This window comes from Ailuropoda melanoleuca, chromosome 7, assembly GCF_002007445.2.
Source record: "Ailuropoda melanoleuca isolate Jingjing chromosome 7, ASM200744v2, whole genome shotgun sequence".
Lineage (NCBI taxonomy): Eukaryota > Metazoa > Chordata > Mammalia > Carnivora > Ursidae > Ailuropoda > Ailuropoda melanoleuca.
In genome coordinates, this window is record NC_048224.1 from 113139600 (window position 1) to 113162030 (window position 22431).

General features: G+C 36.6%; 1 protein-coding gene across 22 annotated transcripts in view; it reads right to left on the minus strand.

The window, feature by feature from the left end:
* The window catches only part of RBM26 (RNA binding motif protein 26), an 87251-nt gene that overhangs the window by 49571 nt on the left and 15249 nt on the right, over window positions 1-22431 (minus strand). For all 22 annotated transcript variants that reach the window (XM_011225904.3, XM_011225903.3, XM_011225900.3 and 19 more), the window contains exons 2-5: window positions 6721-6839; window positions 5939-6075; window positions 2522-2610; window positions 1639-1856 (exon numbers count right to left, since the gene is read on the minus strand). In XM_011225904.3, coding sequence (XP_011224206.1) covers window positions 1639-1856; window positions 2522-2610; window positions 5939-6075; window positions 6721-6839 — 563 coding nt within the window. The remainder of the gene's footprint in view (window positions 1-1638; window positions 1857-2521; window positions 2611-5938; window positions 6076-6720; window positions 6840-22431) is intronic.

The following is a 22431-nucleotide window of genomic DNA, read 5'->3' on the forward strand; positions in this document are numbered from 1 at the left end:
GTATTTTTGCTAAACACAGAGAAAATGTTCAAATTTTCTTTTGAACAAGCCTCCTTTTCTTTTAAAAACTACTAAAATGAATACACAATGTTCCAAGATAAGCCATTTCTTTTCAATATGACCTGAACTATAAAATCACACAAAATTTGCTGTACTTAATGAGCTGTTTCTTCTTGGAGTGCTGTTTACAGAAGAGATCTTTTATTTTCTTCAGTGTAATCTTAGTATGCATAACTTCAGCCCACAAAACAAAATATACAATAAAAAGTATGGTTATTTTTTCTGTGATGAACATTTAATTATAATCCACCTAAAGAGCCTAGCATGGCTTTTTAAATAAATAGTATACACTATTAATAGTATTAATAGGGAAAACTATTTATTGAAGATGGAAATAGATGAGCCAAAAGGAAGGAAAAGGAGTTCATATTAAATATGAACAAAACCATTAACTGGGTTGTGTATGGTCCCAAGGAGAGAGAAAAGGTATTAAGGAGATTAGTTAAGTGAAGCAACGTGCAGAAAGGCCTAGTATACCTAGATCACAGAGAGGGAAAATTCTAAGAAAAGAGGAACAGGGAAGTATAAAGCTTATACAAAGGCCATAAATATTATTTCCCAAAGACTAAAGGTACAATAAAGGCTGAAAGAGTAGCAAAAATCTAAGCTTGAGTAAAGGTGTTTTACTTGAAGGTGTTTTAGTTGTTTTACTGCCTACAGTATCTTCCTTTCAAGAACACACACTGGAAAAAAAATTATACATATGTTGGAAATGACATGCTCTTGCAAATATACTCATCTGAAATGAGAATTTTGTTTTCCCAATTTTAAAATATAACTCTTATATAATAAACTGAACATATTTATACAATTTAATGAATTTTATCTATGTATATACATGCGAAACCAATCATAACCAAAGTAATATACATATAGATACATATTCATCACCCCCCAAAATATCCTTGGACTCCTTGGTAATTCTCTGCCCTTTATTCCATCCCAGGTGACCACTGATTTGTTTTCTGTCACCATAGAAATAGTTTGCATTTTCTAAAATTTTATCTACATGTATATTCTTTTTTGTCTGAGTTTCTTTCATTCAGTATTGTTATTTTGAGATTCATCCTTTTGTGACATATATCAAAAGTTTCATCCTTTTCTTCCACTGTATGGGTGTATCAGTTTATCCATTCACATGACATTTGGGTTGTTTCTAGTTTTTGTCTATTTCATTTGCACACAGTCTTGGTGTGGAAATACACTTGTTTCTCTTACATAAATACTTCAGAGTTGGAATGGCTGGGTCATTTGGTAGGTGTAGATTTAAATTTAAGATGCTGTGAAAGTGTTTTCCAGAGAGTTCCAGTTTATCTTTATCCTCACCAATATTAGATAAAGTCAGCCTTTTTACTTTTAGTCAATGTAATGGGCATTCATTCTGGTTTTCATTTGCATGAATAAAATTTTTAAAAGAAGTTTTTAAAAAAGTATTCACTTGGACCACAAAATATATCAAAATAGAAAAAATGAAGACAACCCTGACAAAAATTAAGACCATTTTTAAAACCCTCAAATACGGCTTATTCACAATAGAAGAATGCTCATCAGAACATACATATAATATGGATTATTTACCCCGGCTTCGTGTTCTGCTTCTGCTTCTAGTCCTGCTTCTATCCCTATCCCGGTCACGAAGCCTCTCTTTACTCCAACTTCGACTCCGACTCCTGCTGTAACTGCGACTTCGGCCTCGTCTTCTATTGTACCGGTCTCTATACGAATCTCTTCGAGGAGGGTTTCGATCATAATCTCTTTTGCGAGAACGATCATCTTTTTTCCTCTCATCACGACTTCTAAAAAAATAAATGATCACTTTTAGGAAAATAATTAAGCAAATACAGAGAAAACTCATTAAATGCAAAAGTCACATTTAATTCCTGTAAACACCATGATTCTTTATTCCATCACATATATAGGAAACTCAAATTGAGAAAACTGGACATGATCTGTTTAAGAACTCTAAAACCCCTTTGAAGGGAAAAAAAACTCTCAAAGTCTCAATCTTTAGCCTTAGACACAAAGACATCTATACATTTAGCATAGGTACATAACGTCTCCTAGCACATGTTGCCCTGTACATACACAGCCTCATACTTACACAGGCATGTAGCGCATCTACTTCCCACTAAATGCTTTTGAAGCCTTAGTGGGAAAAATAATTTATTCACACTAAAGGGAAACGTCATGCAAAAAAAGTGCTCACATTAAGATTTCACTGGAATTTGAAGTTAGAAATAAATATAATAATAATGTTTGCCAAGCACTACTCTAAATCTCACTTCCAGGACCTATAAATCTGACACAGATATTCTTGGTAAGAAAGGAACTGAGTTACACTTTTTAGACCAATGGAAGAGTAGACATTACTTGCCCCTAGGTGAAAGATAATCAAGTCTAAGCATTCATATAAAAGATATCCAGTGTCTAAACACTGAACATGGTTCAATCAATCAATCACCTATTTTCTCTGTATCGGGAACTTGACTGGGGAGGACTATGGTTTAGCCTTCTGGAAAACTTCTTCTCTCGCTCTTCCTCCTTTGTGATCTGATACACAAAGAAAAATGTGCATTAAGTTTAGCAAGTTATTCCCTGCCATGCTACTATTTCAGTGATTTAATTGATATTAAAATATAGACGTGAACTTGTTCTCTTCTAAAAGCATGAAAAAAAAAATAAATTTCTAAGCATAATCATTTAATTTAACCATAGAAGAAAGGCTTGCTGAAAGTTAAAGTCAAATTCTAAAGAAACTCAGAAATGTTTATCTTAGATAACAGTGGTGAGAAAACACTTAGGCAAATGTCCTCATTTTAACATTATTAGTAGAAAATCAATTTTATTTCTTCTTTCAAAATTCCAACATATACTCATGTTTTGGTTTCCCAGATTTGGCTTGGCACCATACACATTAGGAAATATAGCAGAATGCATTAGAACTAACCAAGTCAGAAAAAGATATAAGAGAAAATGATATGTAAGGTCAAACAGTTCTCCAGTTCTCATAACAGTATAGCAGCTATATATTCCTCTTTCCTACAAGGGACCTCCATTCGTATTATATTATTAATAGAGCAGCCCTGGAAAACATTTCCTTGATCAGTGCTACTTTTCTAAGGCCAGAATTACTTTTCTAAGGCCACGCTGTACTGTCTAGAACAATGGTTACATAGACATTAATAGGTATTACTAGAAAAAAAAGATTTAAAGGTTAAAAAAATACAGGTAATACTGAAAATGTGGCTTCTGCAAATATGATAGGACTCAAGATTTTGCATATTTATTTTTTTAAAAAGATTTTACTTATTTGACACACAGAGAGAGAGAGACAGCCAGAGAGAGGGGGAACACAGTCAGAGGGAGTGGGAGAGGAAGAAGCAGGCTCCAGCGGAGGAGCCCGATGTGGGGCTTGATCCCAGGGCCCTGGGATCACGCCCTGAACTGAAGGCAGATGCTTAATGACTGAGCCACCCAGGCGCCCCAAGATTTTGCATTTTTAATAAGAACTCTAAGACAATCTGATGCAGGCAGTCTACAGGCTATATAACAGTGTCCCAGTTTATGCCAGTTGTTCCAACATCCCTCTGGATAACAGCCTCTCACTGTCAGAAATGGCCAATGTTGCGGGATAAATTAAATGGAAATCCTATCAATAGGCCAAACTCTGAGAAACACTGCTTAAAAGCCTTCTTTTAACAGTCTGACCTTTTTTTTCTTATAAATACTTTCATTCTCCTCTTCCCACCCATTTTGACCCTCCCCCACCCAAAAAAAACAGGGTACAATGCACCTTTTCCCTTCTACTTGCTTCAACACACACTTGCAAGTAATTTATGTTGACAGATCATCATATTCCACAGTACATGCTCAACTGGGAACTTTTACTATACCCATGGTATTTTAAATCCAGGTTGTCATCTGACATTTTGACAGTTCTGAAAGATCGGGGATAAATATCTTTCACAATTGGTCAAGAAAACTGTGGAAAAATATTATTACGTCAATAGACATAAGACTAAGGTTTTGCCATTAACTCATTTTGGGGGAAGACTTACTGCTTCTCAAATCAAGAGAAAACTACTTAAAATTTTCTAAGAATTAAAATATGATTTGCAATAGCAAAAATCTAGAACTAACCCACCAAACTTCCAACGATGGGCAAAACTTAAATAAATTACTGTGCATCTCTATGTGGTGTAAGCAGTAGCCAGGACAACAGCCACTATTCCTTTCTTCCTTATTAGTAGAACCCCCCTACTGCTAGGTATAAAATACACACAAAATTATTTCTGGTCTTCCCTTGCACAGAGAAGTGATAGGGGTGTTTTATGTGCATGTCTGTGTAACTACATATGTGTACATGTATGTAAATATGTTCAGAAACAGAAATAAAAATATACTTGAGAATGACTATGTAATGTTATACACATATTTATATTAGTACATAATAAATATTACTTACATAATCTGGAAAGAAAAAAAGAGTATGAGGGGAAAGAGCCCAATCACATCTTCCACCACACAACAATCTCTCAACAGTAATAGGACTGCCATTTATTGGGGCACCTGGATGGCTCAGTCGTTAAGCGTCTGCCTTTGGCTCAGGGCGTGATCCCAGAGTCCTGGGATCAAGCCCCACATCAGGCTCCTCCGCTGGGAGCCTGCTTCTTCCTCTCCCACTCCCCCTGCCTGTATTCCCTCTCTCGCTTGCTGTCTCTCTCTCTCTGTCAAATAAATAAATAAAATCTTAAAAAAAAAAAAAAGGAACTGCCATTTATTGAGAACATACTATGTGCTACATACTACACCAAGTGCTTTATAGACACCAGTTTATTATTTCTCATTATCATTATTTCAACAACCCTATAGTATTTCCATTTCACAGCTGAGTAAACTAAGGCTTGGAAAAGTAACATTTCCAAGGTCATAAAGCACTGATTGATAAAGCCAAAATTTTAACCAAGATTTATTTGACCTAAAGCTTGGCTAATTGCAAAAATATAACAGTTTAACTATTAATTATTTTTGCTCGAATTACAATCTTTAAACATCAAATTGAGAAGATGTGAATTTATGTAATTATTAAGCAAGAATGGCAACCTTGTATAAAAGGTAAACTCTTCAAAATCTCTTAAAGGATGAGGTCATGCCCCCTGCCCTGTGAAGGTCCTTTTATGTGACTACCTTAAAAACAGTCCCCTACAAAACGCAGGTGGGACAGAAGCAAATAGATCTAATGTCAATCTAATTATTTTCACGGAACACAGATAATCCAAGTCCATAGCTGTAAGATACTATACAGAAAAGAGTTAAAAAGCAAGCCTGAGATTGTTATCCTTAGAAAGGCCTGCTTATTATATAAGGTAGACCCTTGGCTAGTGTTTGTGAACTTTGATTTCTGGAGGGTTCCCATCATTCCCTGATAAGAATAGCTTACTATATGCCTAAATTGTTTGTGTCAGGGATATGGTTTTATGCTGAACACATGCTTTCCTCTGGGAGTTTGGAATTTTGGTACATAGTAGGCAGAAGGTGCGTCTGCGATCAGCCCTAAATAAAAACCCTGGACACAGAGTCTCTAATCAATTTCCCTAGTTCTAATGTGTTTAAACTACTTGCTATGTGCATCCTGCATGACTACTCGGAGAAGCCTCTGGAAGCTTATGTCTGTTTTCCCCCAGACTTCGCAACACCTCCTTTTTCTTTTTGCTGATTTTGCTGTAAGAAGTCATAGCCATGAGTACAACTAGGTGTCAAATCCTAAGACTGCTCCTAGGGATGGTCCTGAGGATTCTTGACACAAATACAGAAAGTAAAACTCAGTTTAATTATTCCTTATATGTTTTTAAAGAACATCTAATACACAAATCCTTACCTCTTCTTTTTTAATATCTTTTTCTTGGTGCTGAAAAAATTCTACCTTTAAGCTTCCTGATGATGGCTGCTCTGGAGGAGGTAGATAACTCTTTGTATTCACAGCATCAAAAAGCTTTTCTACAAATATCTGTGTCTCTAAAAAAAACAAAAAACAAAAAAAAAGCCACACACACAAAAACACAAAAACCACAAATTAAAGACATTTGCTAAGATATGAATTCTCCCCTTCTATACATCAGAATTCAATATGATGAAATATACACTGACTTTTATAAGTCTAGAAATTATACTAACAATAATAGCTTCCAAACCAGTGTGTCATGAAACAAATCCTATGGTAATACTAATCCATTCAATTTCAGGGTAGTGGAACTAGGATGGCCAGAGCTTCTGGGCCAGTTGCTTCCAGCCATGACTAGTCTCCATGTATGCTGCGCTCAGAGTTCCAAACATAAATATTATTATTATCTAGATGGTGGCAAAGTGAAAAAAGTTAGAAGCACTATCTGGACAACATTCCAAGTAGTTTCTTAAGCAGTACGATCTTTAAATAAACAAGCATTCATTTACTTAATTTTTTAAGGAAAAATATCAGCATGCTTTAAGAAAGAAGATAAAGATATTAATGAAAAAGGTTTTCATTATAAATAATCAGTAATAACACTTCAACTTTGTTACAATTAGAGTCTGTTATCTTATTGAGTTCCTTTAATATTATGGAAAATCTTGCTTTAAAGGATTTATTAAAGTAAACTAGTATTTTTAAACCAAAGATTTTACCTTTTTGAAGAAATACATCCAGTTGATCAATACATAATGCCTTTAACTCTTTCTCACTTTTGTCTTTCTTTACCAAAGCAAGAACATATTTTGCTAGGGCTGATGGATCCGCATCACAACTGAAGAAAAAAAGCAATGTTGAAGGAAATTTAGCCATAAACAATTGCACATTCTGAAAATTCCAGTTACAAATAGACTTAGTTGGTATGATAAATAGTTAAGTGGATTAATATATTTAAAAAGCACCTACTCCATGGAAGGCAATGAAGAAATAAGTTCTTGCTTACGGTAATATATTTTATACAATATACATAGCCATTATTCCATATCCTTCCACATATGTACTAATGTATGTATTTAACTCAGTAGACTTTATTATTATTATAAAAAGAAGTTATAACAAAGTAAAAACAGTACCAGAGCATCAAAAACTAATATTAGCATGGAACCAATAAAAATACAAAAAGCACCCTCCCCTTCCCCCTACACCAAGAACTAAATAAATAGCTAGAAAACCCAGACGGACAGGGCACTAAAGGAAAACCTGAAAACATACTACGAGTTTAGAAAAAGACCCAAATAAATAAATATATGAATTCTGATTTTATAAAGTTGGCATCCAAGTCAATGAGGAAGAAATGAACTACACAATAAAAGATACTGAGACAAGTTGGCAGTTATCTATTTAAAAACTAAGTTGGTTTCATAACTGATTCCATACACCACAATAAATCTAAAACTGAAAAACATAAAACCACTAAAGTATTAGGAAAAAACAAAAAAGTAATTTTATAATTTTATAACTCTGGAGTAAGACTTTCTGAGTAATGACAAAAATCTATATTACAAGAGTAATTTGATTATACAAAAAAAAAAAAAAGCAAAAACTTCGGAATGAAAAGAGTCAAAAGACAAACAGTTTAACTCATTCTGAAAGGTGAATTCTCCTAATATGTAGTTTCTACCAATCAGTAAAACCAAAACCATAAGAGAAAGAAGACAAAGAATATGAACAGATGCTAAACAGAAGAAGAAAAGTAGGTCTAAATATAAGTAAAAATACACCCTCATCCATAAGAGAAATTCAAACTTAAGCTATATTGAAATACCATTTTTCAGCTATAAAGCTGGCAAAATTTAAAGATATGAAAATATATTCTGGAGATAAAGACTATGGGCATACAAGCAGTTTTTAAACACCGTGGCTGCTGTGAGGAGACTGGTAACCCCTAAGGTACGGTAGCATACAATACCAAGTGCAAATGACCCAGCAATTCTACTTCTCTGAAGTTACTTTACAGACATACTTACACATTTAAAGTGACACATACACAAGTCATTCATTGTCACACTGGTTGCAAAATAAAAAATGTGCAAATGTCCATTTACAGAGGACTGGAAAGAGAAATTACACTAATCTACACAAGGGAATGGAATACAGCAAAAAGACACAAAAAAGAATGAGGAAGTTTTCCTATCATAGAGAAATTTTCCTCATCAATTTGTTATGTTTAAAAAGGTAGAGAAAACCTGGTATCATGTTACCACTTATGTGATGGAAAGAGAAGGGATAGTACTAGAAGTCCCTGCAACAGCAATCAGACAACAAAAAGGGATAAAAGGTATCCAAATCAGCAAAGAAGAAGTCAAACTGTCTCTCTTCGCAGATGACATGATACTCTATATGGAAAACCCAAAAGACTCCACCCCCAAACTACTAGAACTTATAGAACAATTCAGTAATGTGGCGGGATACAAAATCAATGCTCAGAAATCAATTGCATTTCTATACACGAACAATAAGACTGAAGAAAGAGAAATTAGGGAATCAATTCCATTTACAATAGCACGAAAAATCATACACTATCTTGGAATTAACTTAACCAGAGTTAGGTAAAGGATCTATATTCTAGAAACTACAGATCACTCTTGAAAGACATTGAAGAGGACACAAAAAGATGGAAAAACATTCCATGCTCATGGATCAGAAGAATAAACATAGTTAAAATGTCTATGCTACCCAGAGCACTATACTTTCAGTGCCATCCCAATCAAAATACCAATGACATTTTTCAAAGAGCTAGAACAAACAGCCCTTAAATTTGTGTGGAACCAGAAAAGGCCCCGAATCGCCAAGGAAATGTTGAAAAGGAAAAACAAAGCTGGGGGCATCACGTTGCCAGATTTCAAGCTATACTACAAAGCTGTGATCACCAAGACAGCATGTCACCAGACACACAGACCAATGGAACAGAACAGAGACCCCAGAAATGGACCCTCGGCTCTATGGGCAACTAATCTTCGACAGAGCAGGAAAAAACATCCAGTGGAAAAAAGACAGTCTCTTCAATAAATGGTGCTGGGAAAACTAGACAGCTAGATGCAAAAGAATGAAACCTGACCACTCTCTCACACCATACACAAAGATAAACTCCAAATGGATGAAAGACCTCGATGTGAGACAGGAATCCATCAAAATCATAGAGGAGAACACAGGCTGCAACCTCTTTGACATTGGCCACAGGAACTTCTTTCATGACACATCTCCAAAGGCAAGAGAAACAAAAGAAAAAAATGAACATGTGGGACGTCATCAAGATAAAAAGCTTCTGGGGGGCGCCTGGGTGGCACAGTGGTTAAGCGTCTACCTTCGGCTCAGGGCGTGATCCCGGCGTTATGGGATCGAGCCCCACATCAGGCTCTTCTGCTATGAGCCTGCTTCTTCCTCTCCCACTCCCCCTGCTTGTGTTCCCTCTCTCGCTGGCTGTCTCTATCTCTGTNCTAACAGACACATGAAAAAATGTTCAAAATCATTAGCCATCAGGGAAATTCAAATCAAAACCACCTTGAGATACCACCTTAAGCCAGTTAGAATGGCAAAAATTGACAAGGCAAGAAACAACAAATGTTGGAGAGGATGTGGAAAAAGGGGATCCCTCTTACACTGTTGGTGGGAATGCAAGTTGGTACAGCCACTTTGGAAAACAGTGTCGAGGTCCCTCCAAAAGTTAAAAATAGAGCTACCCTATGATCCAGCAATTGCACTACTGGGTATTTACCCCGAAGATACAGACATAGTGAAGAGAATGGCCGTATGCACCCCAATGTTCATAGCAGCACTGTCCACAATAGCTAAATCATGGAAGGAGCCGAGATGCCCTTCAACAGATGACTGGATTAAGAGAAGATATGGTCCATATACACAATGGAATATTACTCAACCATCAGAAAGAACGATTACCCAACGTTTGCAGCAACATGGACGGGACTGGAGGAGATTATGCTAAGTGAAGTAAGTCAAGCAGAGAAAGACAATTTTCGTATGGTTTCACTCATTTATGGAACATAAGAAATAGCAGGGAGATCAGTAGGAGAAGGAAGGGAAGAATGAAGCAGGGGTAAACAGAAGGGGGAATGAACCACGAGAGACTATGTATGGACTCTGAAAAACAAACTGAAGGCTTCAGAGGGGAGGGTGGTGGAGGATTGGGATAGGCCAGTGATGGGTATTAAGGAGGTCACATATTGCATGGAGCACTGGGTGTTATACGCAAACAATGAATCATGGAAGACTACATCAAAAACTAAGGATGCACTGTATGGTGACTAATATAATAAAAAATTTAAAAGTACAGCAGTAACCTATGTCACTCAATCAGAAAGTACATCTTAAAAAAGACAATGAAGAACTTTGTTTGCACAGTAGAAAACACCTATAGAAAAACCTGACTACAAGTGAATCAACAGGCCTAATTCAACCATTTGTGTTTTGCTTTGTTGTTTTACAAAGGCTACACAGATAAGTCTAATACAGTGTCAGAACTGACAACTACCCTATTAAGGAACCAGTATAGCATTTATCCTATGTTCTAAGACTTCCTAGTCTACGTTATTGTGGTCATTAAGTACGTCTTCCAATTCTTCACTCCCCCCTTCAGAAGGTAGAGCCTGGTTCTCCACCCTTTGAGAGTAAGCTCAATTTAGGGTCTTGTTTCTAAACAGAACAGCAGAAGTGATGGTGCCTACCTTCTGAGACTAGGACATACAAAGTACTATGGCATCATCCTTGTTCTCTCTCTGGAATCACTTCTTCTAGAGAAAACAACTGCTATGTTCCAAGGACACTCATGCAGTCTTATGGAGAAAGTACCATGTAGCAATGAAATGAGGGCTCCAGTCAACAGTCAGAGGACTGAGGTTTCTTGCCAATAGCCATATGTGAGTGAGCTTGGAAGCCAATTCTACAGTCACCCTAGAACCTTGAGAATACTGCAGAACTGATCTACAGCTTAACTGCAATCTCATGATTCAGAGCCAGAAACACTCAGCTAACCTGTTTCCAAATTCCTGGCACAAGAATGATAAATGTCATGAGGTGATAAATGTCTGCTGTGTTACTAAGTTGCAGGGTAATTTGTCAGTAATCATACTTTTCTCATAGATCTATTTCCATTTATTTACAAAGACTTGAAATGGGCTATTACTTACATAAGAAGCAAGAAAAAATTCCATTTTAATGGTACATGGAAAATTTTTTAAGACTTTTTCTTTGAAAAAAGAAATTCAATATACTTAAACCAACACTTAAAAAAATACAGACAAAATGATTCATGGTCATTTTTTCATGTTTTATCATAATGAGCACAGAAATACCTACATCTGTGATGAAATAAGCCCAAAGAAATGGGACAAATATAATCTCATGATGTATCTATAGATACACTTATATACAACAATTCAGTAATACTGCATGAGAAATCATGAAACAATGCCTATTCATGTTAGGCAACCTGAATAAGCACAGTCAACTGAAAACTAGACATCAAGCTAAACATAATTCAATCTATTGAAAATCACTGTGAAACATAATACTACCACTGTGTTATACTGTTTTATTGCAACTGCTGTTAACAAATTTAGAGTCTCCACATTGAGTCCAAATGCTATAATTTAACTCAACATTGGTCTTATTGTTGTGAATTTTCAACTTAATAATGGTCTTTCTAATGACTTAACTGTGACTTTACATTTCTCTTAACTAAACACCAAATCTATCCCATTGCCACTCCATTACTTTTCCAAATAGGACACTTTAAGTCAATTAAAATTTTAGCAGTTAAAAATGTAGGGGTGCCTGGGTGGCTCTGTCAATTAAGCGTCTGCCTTCAGCTCAGGTCATGACCTCAGGGTCCTGGGACTGAGCCCCACGTTGGCCTCCCTACTCAGCAGAGTCTGCATCTCCCTCTCCCTCTGCTGCTCCCCACCTTTCAATCTCTGCCTCTCTCTCTCAAATAAATAAAATCTTTAAAAAAATGTATAAAAAGACCTTTGTGATTTCTGTAATTATTATGGTTTATAGACCACAGTTTTATAAAAAAGCAAGACAGAAGCATTCCTGAACAATCATTGCTCAACATCTTCTATAGGAATCTAGTGAACTGAATAAAAAAACCAATAAAATCACAACAACCACAGCAAATCAACTACCATACACAAAAATTTTAAATGCTTGAAATAGTCTGAAAGGCCAAATTACTTTTTAAAATTTGTTAAACTGCAAGTTATACAGTGGAAGCAAGGTTTATAATTTCACATCTAATGGCAAAATGGGTAAATTTACATGACAGGTAACTTTTCTTAAATCTTATAAAAAGTCATTTCATATTTAGTATTTTAGAAAATAAAAAAGATATGTACTTGTAAATTACAGCTGAGTAAAAAAACATCTGAACTGCGGAAGTTTAATAATATTCCACATGTTATAAATCAAGGAGAAAGGACAAAATACATGTTCTCTTTTGTGTTTTAAATAAAAGTGCCAATGCTACTTCATCTGAACACCCAAAGCACCAACCTGCTATGCAAAATTAATGCAGTAAAAATGTTTAAATTACCTAATCAAAGGAAAATTATATTAAGATAGTAAGGGGTTATTAAAAAAAAGTCTCCATGGCAAGCAAGACTGTTCATGTGGTACTTTATGGCACCAACTGCCATTGTAGATGATAGGTTTGCAGTCTGAACGAAAAGATCTTGTCAGAGCTAGACTTTACCCTATGCTATGTTACTAGCATTCTAGAAACAGTAAAAGAAAAGTGGGACTGAAATCTTCTTTCAGATCAGAGAGAGAGAGAACAGATTTTGAAAATGTTTAAGTACAAAGAACACTGAGTGACAGACTTCATCCCTATCTTAGCAAACAAGCTAAATTCCCGTTGATTCTATGTTCCATAAGGACTTCTCAATCCAGCAAGTACATAATCTGCCAATAAAGCATCAAACTAACCACAGAGTGCTCCAACTCCAATTACCTGTGTGTGTGTGTGTGTGTGTGTGTGTGTGTGTGTGTGTGTGTGTGTTGGGGGGCTGAGAGAGTTGGGTGGGCAAAACACAAAGAAAAACTACAGAATAAGGCAGGCATGAGACAGGACCTGCCAACAGCATTTGTGAAAGGTAGGGTGGAGGAGGAGCAACTAAGTATTTTATTTTAGTAAGTCAAATGAGATAAAGTGTGAAATGGTTGGGGGAAAACTTAAATCATAAAGATGCAATAAAATTAAAAAACAGTACTAGAGAGGAAACAACCCAGCTCCCCAAGCCGTAAGGAGGGCCACTGCTTTCACTTCTAGATGTCACCTTTTACAAATACATAAGCAAACTCAAACAGATTCCTGGAAAATGACCAGAATGGTAAATGGGTATCATTATCAGAGAGCTTACTAGGGATTCTCAGCCTGGAAAATTGAAATGTCACAGACAACTTGGTAGGTTTTCAAATAATTGAAGGGCTATCACAAGAAAGATTACACTTATTCAATACATCCTCCATGGGATATAATTAGACCCAGTAAGTGGAAGCAACAGATTTTGGCTTAAAATAGAGATGAACTTTTTTAATAATCTGAGGCCTCCCAAAGGCAGAATAAACTGCCTAAAAGAAAGTGCATTTTCCATCATTAGAATGGTTTCAAGCATACGCTGAACAGCTCCTGGCAGATAAGCACTGGACTAGATAGTAAATCCCTCACAAACCTGAAAGAGTATAATCCTTAGGTTTAATTTTGTTTGTGGAATATTGCACAGATATATGAAATATAATATTCTTTTCAATTAATTTGTAAATATTAGTAATAAAAAAATTTAAATGACCTCGCACTACAGATAAACTATGTACTATATAAGAGAGCTCTATCAAAAACATATCAAAATCCAAAAACAGAACTTCTTACACAGGTGTAGCCTCTGGGCCTAACACAGTACCTAAGAGAGAATACTGAGACAGAGAGAGAGAATATATACAAATGTACCTCACTAGATCAATAGCTCACTTTTATCAAGGACCCTTTCTTTTTATCTTCATGAAGTACTGAGAATAAAATAGCTGATTATCTTCCAAATATCACATTCATCTTTCAAAAATATTTAACAAGCACCTACTATGTAAGGCACTGTTTTAGATCCTGAGGATTCAACTTCAAAAAAAATTAAGTTCCTATCCTCACAGAACTTACACTGAGGCTGTTGAAGCTTCAGTGAAGGAGACACAACACATACAGAAACACACACAACATACTGTCATGTAGACAAGTGCTCTAAGGAAAAATAATGTAAAGCATGAAGATAAAATATAGAGTAAAAGGAAGGAAGGAGGAAAGAACAGGAAACAGGAGACAGAATGAATATATTTTAGATAAGATCATCAGGGAAGAATCCTGATGAAGTAACATTTAAACAGGGATCAGAATTTAAACAGGGATCAAAATGGAGCACAAACAAAATTTGGGCAATCTGGAAAAAGGACGGTCCAGGCCAAGGGAGCCCAAAAGAAAAGGTCTGAAGTGGATGCCTACTTATACATGAAGCACAAGAGTCCAGTGGGATGGAGAAAAGAGAGCATTCATCAACAGTTGGGATTTCTAATCTCTTACCTATTTTAAGATTTAAAATCAAATGCTCAATGAGCTTTTAACAAATTAAATGTCCAGATCACCATGAAGTCATTCAACTCAATGATTTTATTTTTTTTAAAGATTTTATTTATTTATTTGACAGAGAGAGAGAGACAGCCAGCAAGAGAGGGAACACAAGCAGGGGGAGTGGGAGAGGAAGAAGCAGGCTCATAGCGGAGGAGCCTGATGCAGGACTTGATCCCAGGAACCCCGGGATCACGCCCTGAGCTGAAGGCAGACGCTTAACGACTGAGCCACCGAGGCGCCCCTCAACCCAATGATTTTAAAGGCGTCAAAGTAAAATTTTAACAATCTCTGAATTTGTGCTAAGGATATAGTAATAATAACGAAAAGCATTAGCAGGGGTAACCATCCATGAAGGTCATTCTTTTCCAAAAGTATCTGTGGAGGGAAGTACATACACTAAAAAAGCTGAAGAAAACAAAACAATGCAGAAAATCAAATATTATTATAAAAATAAAACCTCCCAAAAGAACTGACATGAATCAAATCACTCCTAGATAAAAAGATTGTAATTAGTCTTCCTAACCCACTCTTCATATTAGTTTTTATTTTTTAATTTAGGACTTTCAAAATAGTAATGACAAAGAAAACCAAAAAAAAGCTAGCCTTCTAGTACATTCTTTCAAAAAGAAGTCTGTTTTGTTTTGCTCAAGTTTCTTGGAGGCTTTAGAAATTCAGTGGAAGATAACCGAAGGAATTTAACCCAAGCTTCCATTTTTGGTAATCTTGAGAAGGTGTAGCTGGAGGTGGCAGTGGAAATTAAAAATTAAATTTAAATATGTTAACTCAGTAACTGTAGAACATGGATATACACCCACATCTGTTCCTACCAAATTTTCACTTTATATTCAAGAAAAATATCTAATTTGCATCAAAGTCATAGTTCCATTATTTTGTACTCAGGATTACTCTTTTAAAAATCCAAATCCCATTGCAACAAATACAATACATACAGTGAAAAATTCAATTGCCATAGTTTACTATACAGTTTCATTCAATTCAAATAAGGAGGCAAAAATAGATTATTTGTACGTAGTAATTAGCTACAGCAAGTTATTCATTAAGAATTATCACACCCACTTCATTCTACAAAATAAAATCACAACCACAAAATAAGCATATCTAAACATGATCCATCCATGAGCATCATAAAAATCACTTCTCACCACGCACTTACCACAATACATGTAGTCACAACACTGAAAACTATTCAGTCAGTTCTTTCATTCCCTATATTACCCCCAAGAAATAGCAACAATGCTTTCTTTCCTTGAGAACAGTAGTCCTCATTTTGGTCTGAGGACCGAGTTACATGTTAAAAACTATAGAGAACTCCAAAGAGCTTTTATTTAAAAGGACTGCATCTATCAATATTTACCATATCAGGAAAACTGGAAAAAAATTATTTTATTTAAAATAACAAATCAAATAAATTAAATAACAAACCTACAATTTAACGTAAGTAGCCCTTTGGGGAGGGTAGTAATCAAAACCAGGAATTTAATAAATGGAAAGCCAAATGTAAGGCTAACTTGAGGTATAGATGGATCCAGGAATTCAAATGATACCAGGACTCTCTTTTCATTCTGCTTTCCCTTGTATTCATTTCATTTTAAGGCATGCCCTCTCCACATGGCCACAAAGATGGCTCTGAGCAGTTCCAGGTTTATATCATTCTGATAGCTAGTGAATCCAGGGAGAGGGAATTACCTTCCTCTCCTCCTGCATCATACTGGTCCTTGAAAATGATTCATCTTCCTCAGTTTGGGTCATATCCCTATGCAGGGCAGGGATGGACAGAGTTCCATGACTAACAGCCTCCCCTGAAACTAAATATCCTATTTTTTTAATGAAAAAAATTATATTTCCACAACAGAATAAAAATTTGGTGACAAAAGTGACAATGTTTCACACTTTTGCAAATACCATTAAATGTCTGTCTGGCTTAAAAGAAGATAGAACAACCCTAATATCTACTTTTATATTCAATCTGTTGGGATATGCTGTTGGTTGAAATACATGAAGAAATCTGACCTTGTACAGATACATAGTTAGAAAAGGGAGGACTTCACAGACCCTATGAAAGGTCTCAGGAAAGCCCAGGAGTCCTCCCATCACACTTGAGAACCACTGTTTTTAAAATTCATTTTAAAAGTATCTCTTAAGTATCTGATTCAAAGACAAAGTCAGTCTTCATCTTCTCGAAGATAAGACCCACTAACTCAGACTTGAAAGCTCTATACTGTTCACTACAAAGAACAGTAGCCCAAATGGCAAACCAAGCACAGACAGGTATGGTTACAGTATCATGTCACAGAACTCTCTCGTAAAAGACCGGTTGAAGATCTGAGTTCTCTGGGAAAGGACTCTGGCCTCCAAAGGCCACCCCTTCAGTTACTCATATTTACATTCTACCTACTTATAAACCAGAGCTGAGGTATTTCATACTTTCAGTTACTAAGAGAGAGAGGACGCCAGGAAATATTTTCTTTCATGACCAAGAAGAGGCAAAATTACCCAAAAGAAACAGCACTAAGACCAGAAGTCTGAAAAAAACCTAGCTAACTGAACTTTAAAATAATTCAGTATGTAATCTGAAAACTAAAAAATTTCCCCCTACCTGTTTTTCAAAAGCCACAGAATCCTCCTTTCTTTTTTTTTTTTTTTCAAAGATTTTATTTATTCGACAGAGAGATAGCCAGCGAGAGAGGGAACACAGCAGGGGAGTGGGAGAGGAAGAAGCAGGCTCCCAGCAGAGGAGCCCGATGTGGGACTCGATCCCGGAACACCGGGATCACGCCCTGAGCTGAAGGCAGACGCTTAATGACTGCGCTACCCAGGCGCCCCCAGAATCCCCCTTTCTGAACACTCATGAGTAAACTTTAACCCTCTGGAAGAGATAAATAATATCGAAATTCAACTAAGTAGAAACATTTTATAAATTTTTCCTGAACTGCCAGACCTTAAGATCTGTACATATTTCTGTCCTGTTAAATTGTTACTATTGGGATGCTACGCTTGTCTGTTTCCCCTACAGGGATTCTAGGTAACTATGTCTACCTTTTCCCCAGACCCAACTACAGTGTATTGAGAAGTATCAACTAATTATCACATTTTGTAAGATCACACTAAATCAAGACTATTATCAACAAAAACACAAAAAACAGCTCTAAGTTTAGGTCAAAACCAATTATGACATACATAAAGGTGTACTAACAAGTTCAAAGACCTCTCACAGATACAAAAAAAGTCAATAAAACATCTCTAGCATATTGGCAGGTCTTTCCTCTTTGCCTTTCCTCCTCATATATATTCAGTACACAAGTTCCAAGAATATTGCCATTTCTTCTTAATCTCCTGCCAAAGTCCAAATTCAGGCATTTCACAACTCACTCTTAAAGCTATAAGAAAAAACTGCTAACTAACCTGTCTCCAAAAATGCTATAATCTAATCAAACCTCTACACACCCCAGTATCATTCTTTAAAAAAAAAAAAAATCTGATCAAGTTATTCCCCAGCTTTAATTTACCTTTCCCAGTATACCACAACCCAGTCCCAATGCCCAAACACTTCAGAATGGCAATAAAATCTTAGTCTGAAATCAACAAAGGCTACGGGATTCAAAAGCCCCTTCCTAACCAAAATGAATAGTCATAATTCCTCACAGAACTGTTCTTCCAATTTTGGCTATTTAATGTCATCATAAGCTTTAAACTTTAACAGAATCCAATTTGAGAAAGTGCATGAAAAACTTCAGAGACTGGTCACTGCAAGTGTATGAAGTTTTCAAAATGGGATTTATCTCGTTCACTGTCTCCTATTATAAAGAATTAAACTTCATAAAAGGTAAAGTAAGTACCAGTCACACTGACAATTTCTTACAAAATGCCCCAAAAAGGTCTTTAAGTACTTCTTACACTTAAAAGTATATTACAGACATCAGCATCATGGCAGCAGGAGTCATTCCCTTTTTCTCTCCTCTTTGATTTACAACTAATTAGATATCCATAACTGAAGGGGAAAAAGAGCACCTCTGCACAGGATATCAGGACACCTGAGAGATCTATCCATCTGGGCACCTGAAAGTGAGGGGACTGGACCACAGAGGCTGTAGCAACAGCAGAGAAGGTGTAGCTGGTCCAGCAGGAAGCCAGCACAACCATTCCGGCAGAGGAGGTGGAAGGTAAAGGCAGGAGAAGAGGGGTCTGCCTGACCATGAATGCTAAAGCTGAAAAAACCAGTTGCTCTCTCTGCAGAGAGACCACAGTGCCTGGGAAGAGCGGAAGGATAGGGAAGTAGGCAGAGAAGTGAAGGAAAGGGTCTCCTGCTCTCTGCCCTGGGGGTAAAGGACCACCCATGGACCTCTGGTACACCCCCCCAACTTGAGGATCCCCCGCAGACCACTGGCACACCCAAAGCCTGAAGTACTAAATACACACCTCTCCCCAAGCTCTGCAGAGGCACCCTTTGGTCCTTTTTTTTTCTTTTAAATATACCTGCTCAACAACCTTAACATGAGTCAGCCCTAGTTAAGAGAAACCAAAGGCTTGTACTATAGTGCCACCTTCTGGAAAACAAAATGAAGGCTCCTAATTACAAACCTGTTGAATTGTTAAGAACCAAAGTAAACAAAACCTTGCCTAAATAAGGAAGGTGTTTACTACTTCAAATGTGGAAGTCGAAGCACTTCCCATCAAACACCATGAAAAATTACAGTAATATGGTGTCACAATAAAAAATGACAATTTTCCAGCAACCGAACCCAAAGACATAAAATATTGTTATCTAATGAAGGATATAAAACAGCTATTATGAAGAAATTCAGTGAGTTACTAGAAAACTCAGAAAAGCAATACAATGATCTCAGGCATAAGATTAACAGAAGGAGTATTTTACTGGAGAGATTAAAATTTTTTTAAAAATTCTGGGCTGAAGAACTCATTATATGAAGAATGAATCAGAATGCACTGGAAATATAGCAGATCCTATGGAAGAGAGAATTAGCACACTCAAGGATAGAAATATAGAAATGATTCAGGTGGAAGAGGAGAAAGAAGTAGAATTTTTAAAAAGTAAAAAAACCCGGGCACCTGGCTGACTCAGTCAGTAGACCATAGCATTCTGTGATCTCAGGGTCATGAGTTCAAGCCCCACAATAATAATTGGTATCTCAAAAAAAGAACAAAGGGGAAGGGAGCACAGAACATCTTTAAAGGACAGTTGAGAACTTCCTAAGCCCAGGGAAAGAACTGGATATACAAGGCCACGAAGCCAACAGAACACCATATTATACCAACACAGAAAGACCCTCTCTGGGGCACCTGGGGTGGCTCAGTTGGTTAAGCATCTGCCTTCGGCTCAGGTCATGATCTCAGGGTCCTGGGATCGAGTCCCATGTTGGGCTCCCTGCTCAGCAGGAAGCCTGCTTCTCCCTCTCCTTCTGCCCTTCCCCCTTCTTGTGCTGTCTCAAATAAATAAAATCTTTAAAAAAAGACCTTCTCCAAGATACAGTCTATGAAAACTGTCAAAAGTCAACAATAAAGAATTTTAAAGCAGCCAGGAAAAAAAACACAGTAACCGGCAAAGGTACCCCCATAAGGCTATCAGCTAACTTCTCAGCAGATACTCTATAGGCCAGGAGAGAATGAAATAACATATTCAAAACACTGAAAGATAAAAACAACCAGCCAAGAATATTCCACTGGCAAAGTTATTCTTGAGATACAAAAGAGAAATAGAGGATTTCCCAGACAAACAGAAGGTTAGGGAGTTCACTATCACTAGACATGCTCATAAGAAATGTTAAGGGGTGTGCCTGGGTGGCACAGTCGGCTAAGTGCCCAACTCTTGGTTTCCGCTCAGGTGGTAATCTCCGGGTCATCAGAGTGAGCTCTGCATCAGGCTCCATGCTTGGCATGGAGTCTGCTTAAGTCCCTTTCCCTCGGGGTGCCTGGGTGGCTCAGTTGTTAGGATTCTGCCTTCGACTCAGGTCATGATCCCAGGGTCCTGGGATCAAGCCCTGCGTCGGGCTCCCTGCTCCACTGGGAGCCTACTTCTTCCTCTCGCACTCCCCCTGCTTCTGTTCACTCTCTCGCTGGCTGTCTCTCTCTCTCTCTGTCAAGTAAATAAATAAAATCTTAAAAAAAAAAAAAAAGACCCTTCACCCCTTCCCCTTCCTCCCACGCTCGCCTGCTGCCTTTCTCTCTCTCTAAAATAAACAAATCTCAAAAAAAAAAAAAAAGTTAAAAAGAGCTCTTCATGCTGAAATGAAAAGACAAAAGTACAGAAAACTCTGATTAAGGTAATGAACAGAATACTCAGAATACTGTAACTCTTTTTAAGAATAGTACATTAAACTCTTAACAATAGCATAAAAGTTTTAAAAAGCGTATTAAAGGGCACCCGGCTGGCGCAGGTGGTGGGACATGTGACTCTAGATCTCAGGGTTGTGAGCTCAAGCCTCACGTTGGGCATGGAGGCTACTTAACATAAATAAAAATTTTTTTAAAAGTCAGCATTAAAAATATAGCTACAACTCGATAACCAAATCACAATATAAAAAGATATCATTTTCGACATCAAAAATATAAAAGAGGAAGAGTAAAATGATGGAATCTTTATAGGCAAATGAAGATAAGCTTTTATTAGCAGAAAAAGGACTGCTTGTCTAGGAGACTTTTTATGTAACCTCCCGGTAACCACATAGCAAAAAGCAGAGACATGAAACTAAAAAAAATGGGAGACTAAGCAAAACACCATGGAAAACCAACTAACAGACAGCAACAGAAGGAAAAAAAATGAAAAAGCAGAATAACCAGAAGGAAAAAATGAAATGGCAGTAGTAAATCCTTACATATCAATAATCATCCTAAACATAAATGAAATAACTCACCAATCAAAACAGAGTGCTGGATGGATTAAAAACAAAAAAAACCCAACTACGTGCTGCCTACGAGAGACTCATTTCCACTCTAATGACACACATAGGCTCAAAAGTGAAATGATAAGACGATATTCAAAGCAAAGAAAAGCAAAAAGGTGGGCAGAGCCATAATTACACTAGACACATAAACTTCAAGCCAAAAAAGGTAACAAGAGTCAAAGAAGGTCATTATATAATGATAAAGGGGTCAATACATTAAGAAGATATAGCAATGGTAAATACATACACTCCCAAATCCTGAGCTCTGAAACATATTAAGCAACTAAAACAGATCTTAAAGGAAAAACAGACAGCAATACAATAAGTAAATGTAGGGGACTTCAATACCCCACTATCTGTTAATGGACATATTATCAAGATAGAAAATCAACAAGGAAACACTGGAACTGAACCACATTTCAGAACAAATGGTCTTAACACATAAAGAGAACATTCCATCCAACAGCAGCAAAATAACCATTCTTCTCAAGTGCACATGGAACAGTCTGCAAGATAACAGCACAAGATAGGCCACAAAACAAATCTTGCAAATTTAGGAAGATTGAAATCATACCAACTATCTTCTCTGACCACAATGGTATGAAACTAGAAATCAACAAGAGGAAAGTAAGAAAATCTACATGTATGTGGAAACTAAGCAATGCACTTCTAAACCACTGGGTCAAAGAAGAAACCAAATGGGGAATAAAAAATTATCTTGAAACAAATGAAATAAAAACACAACATATCAAATATTGTGGGATGCAGCAAAAGCAGTTCTAAGAAAATTTATAGCAGTAAATGCATATATTAAA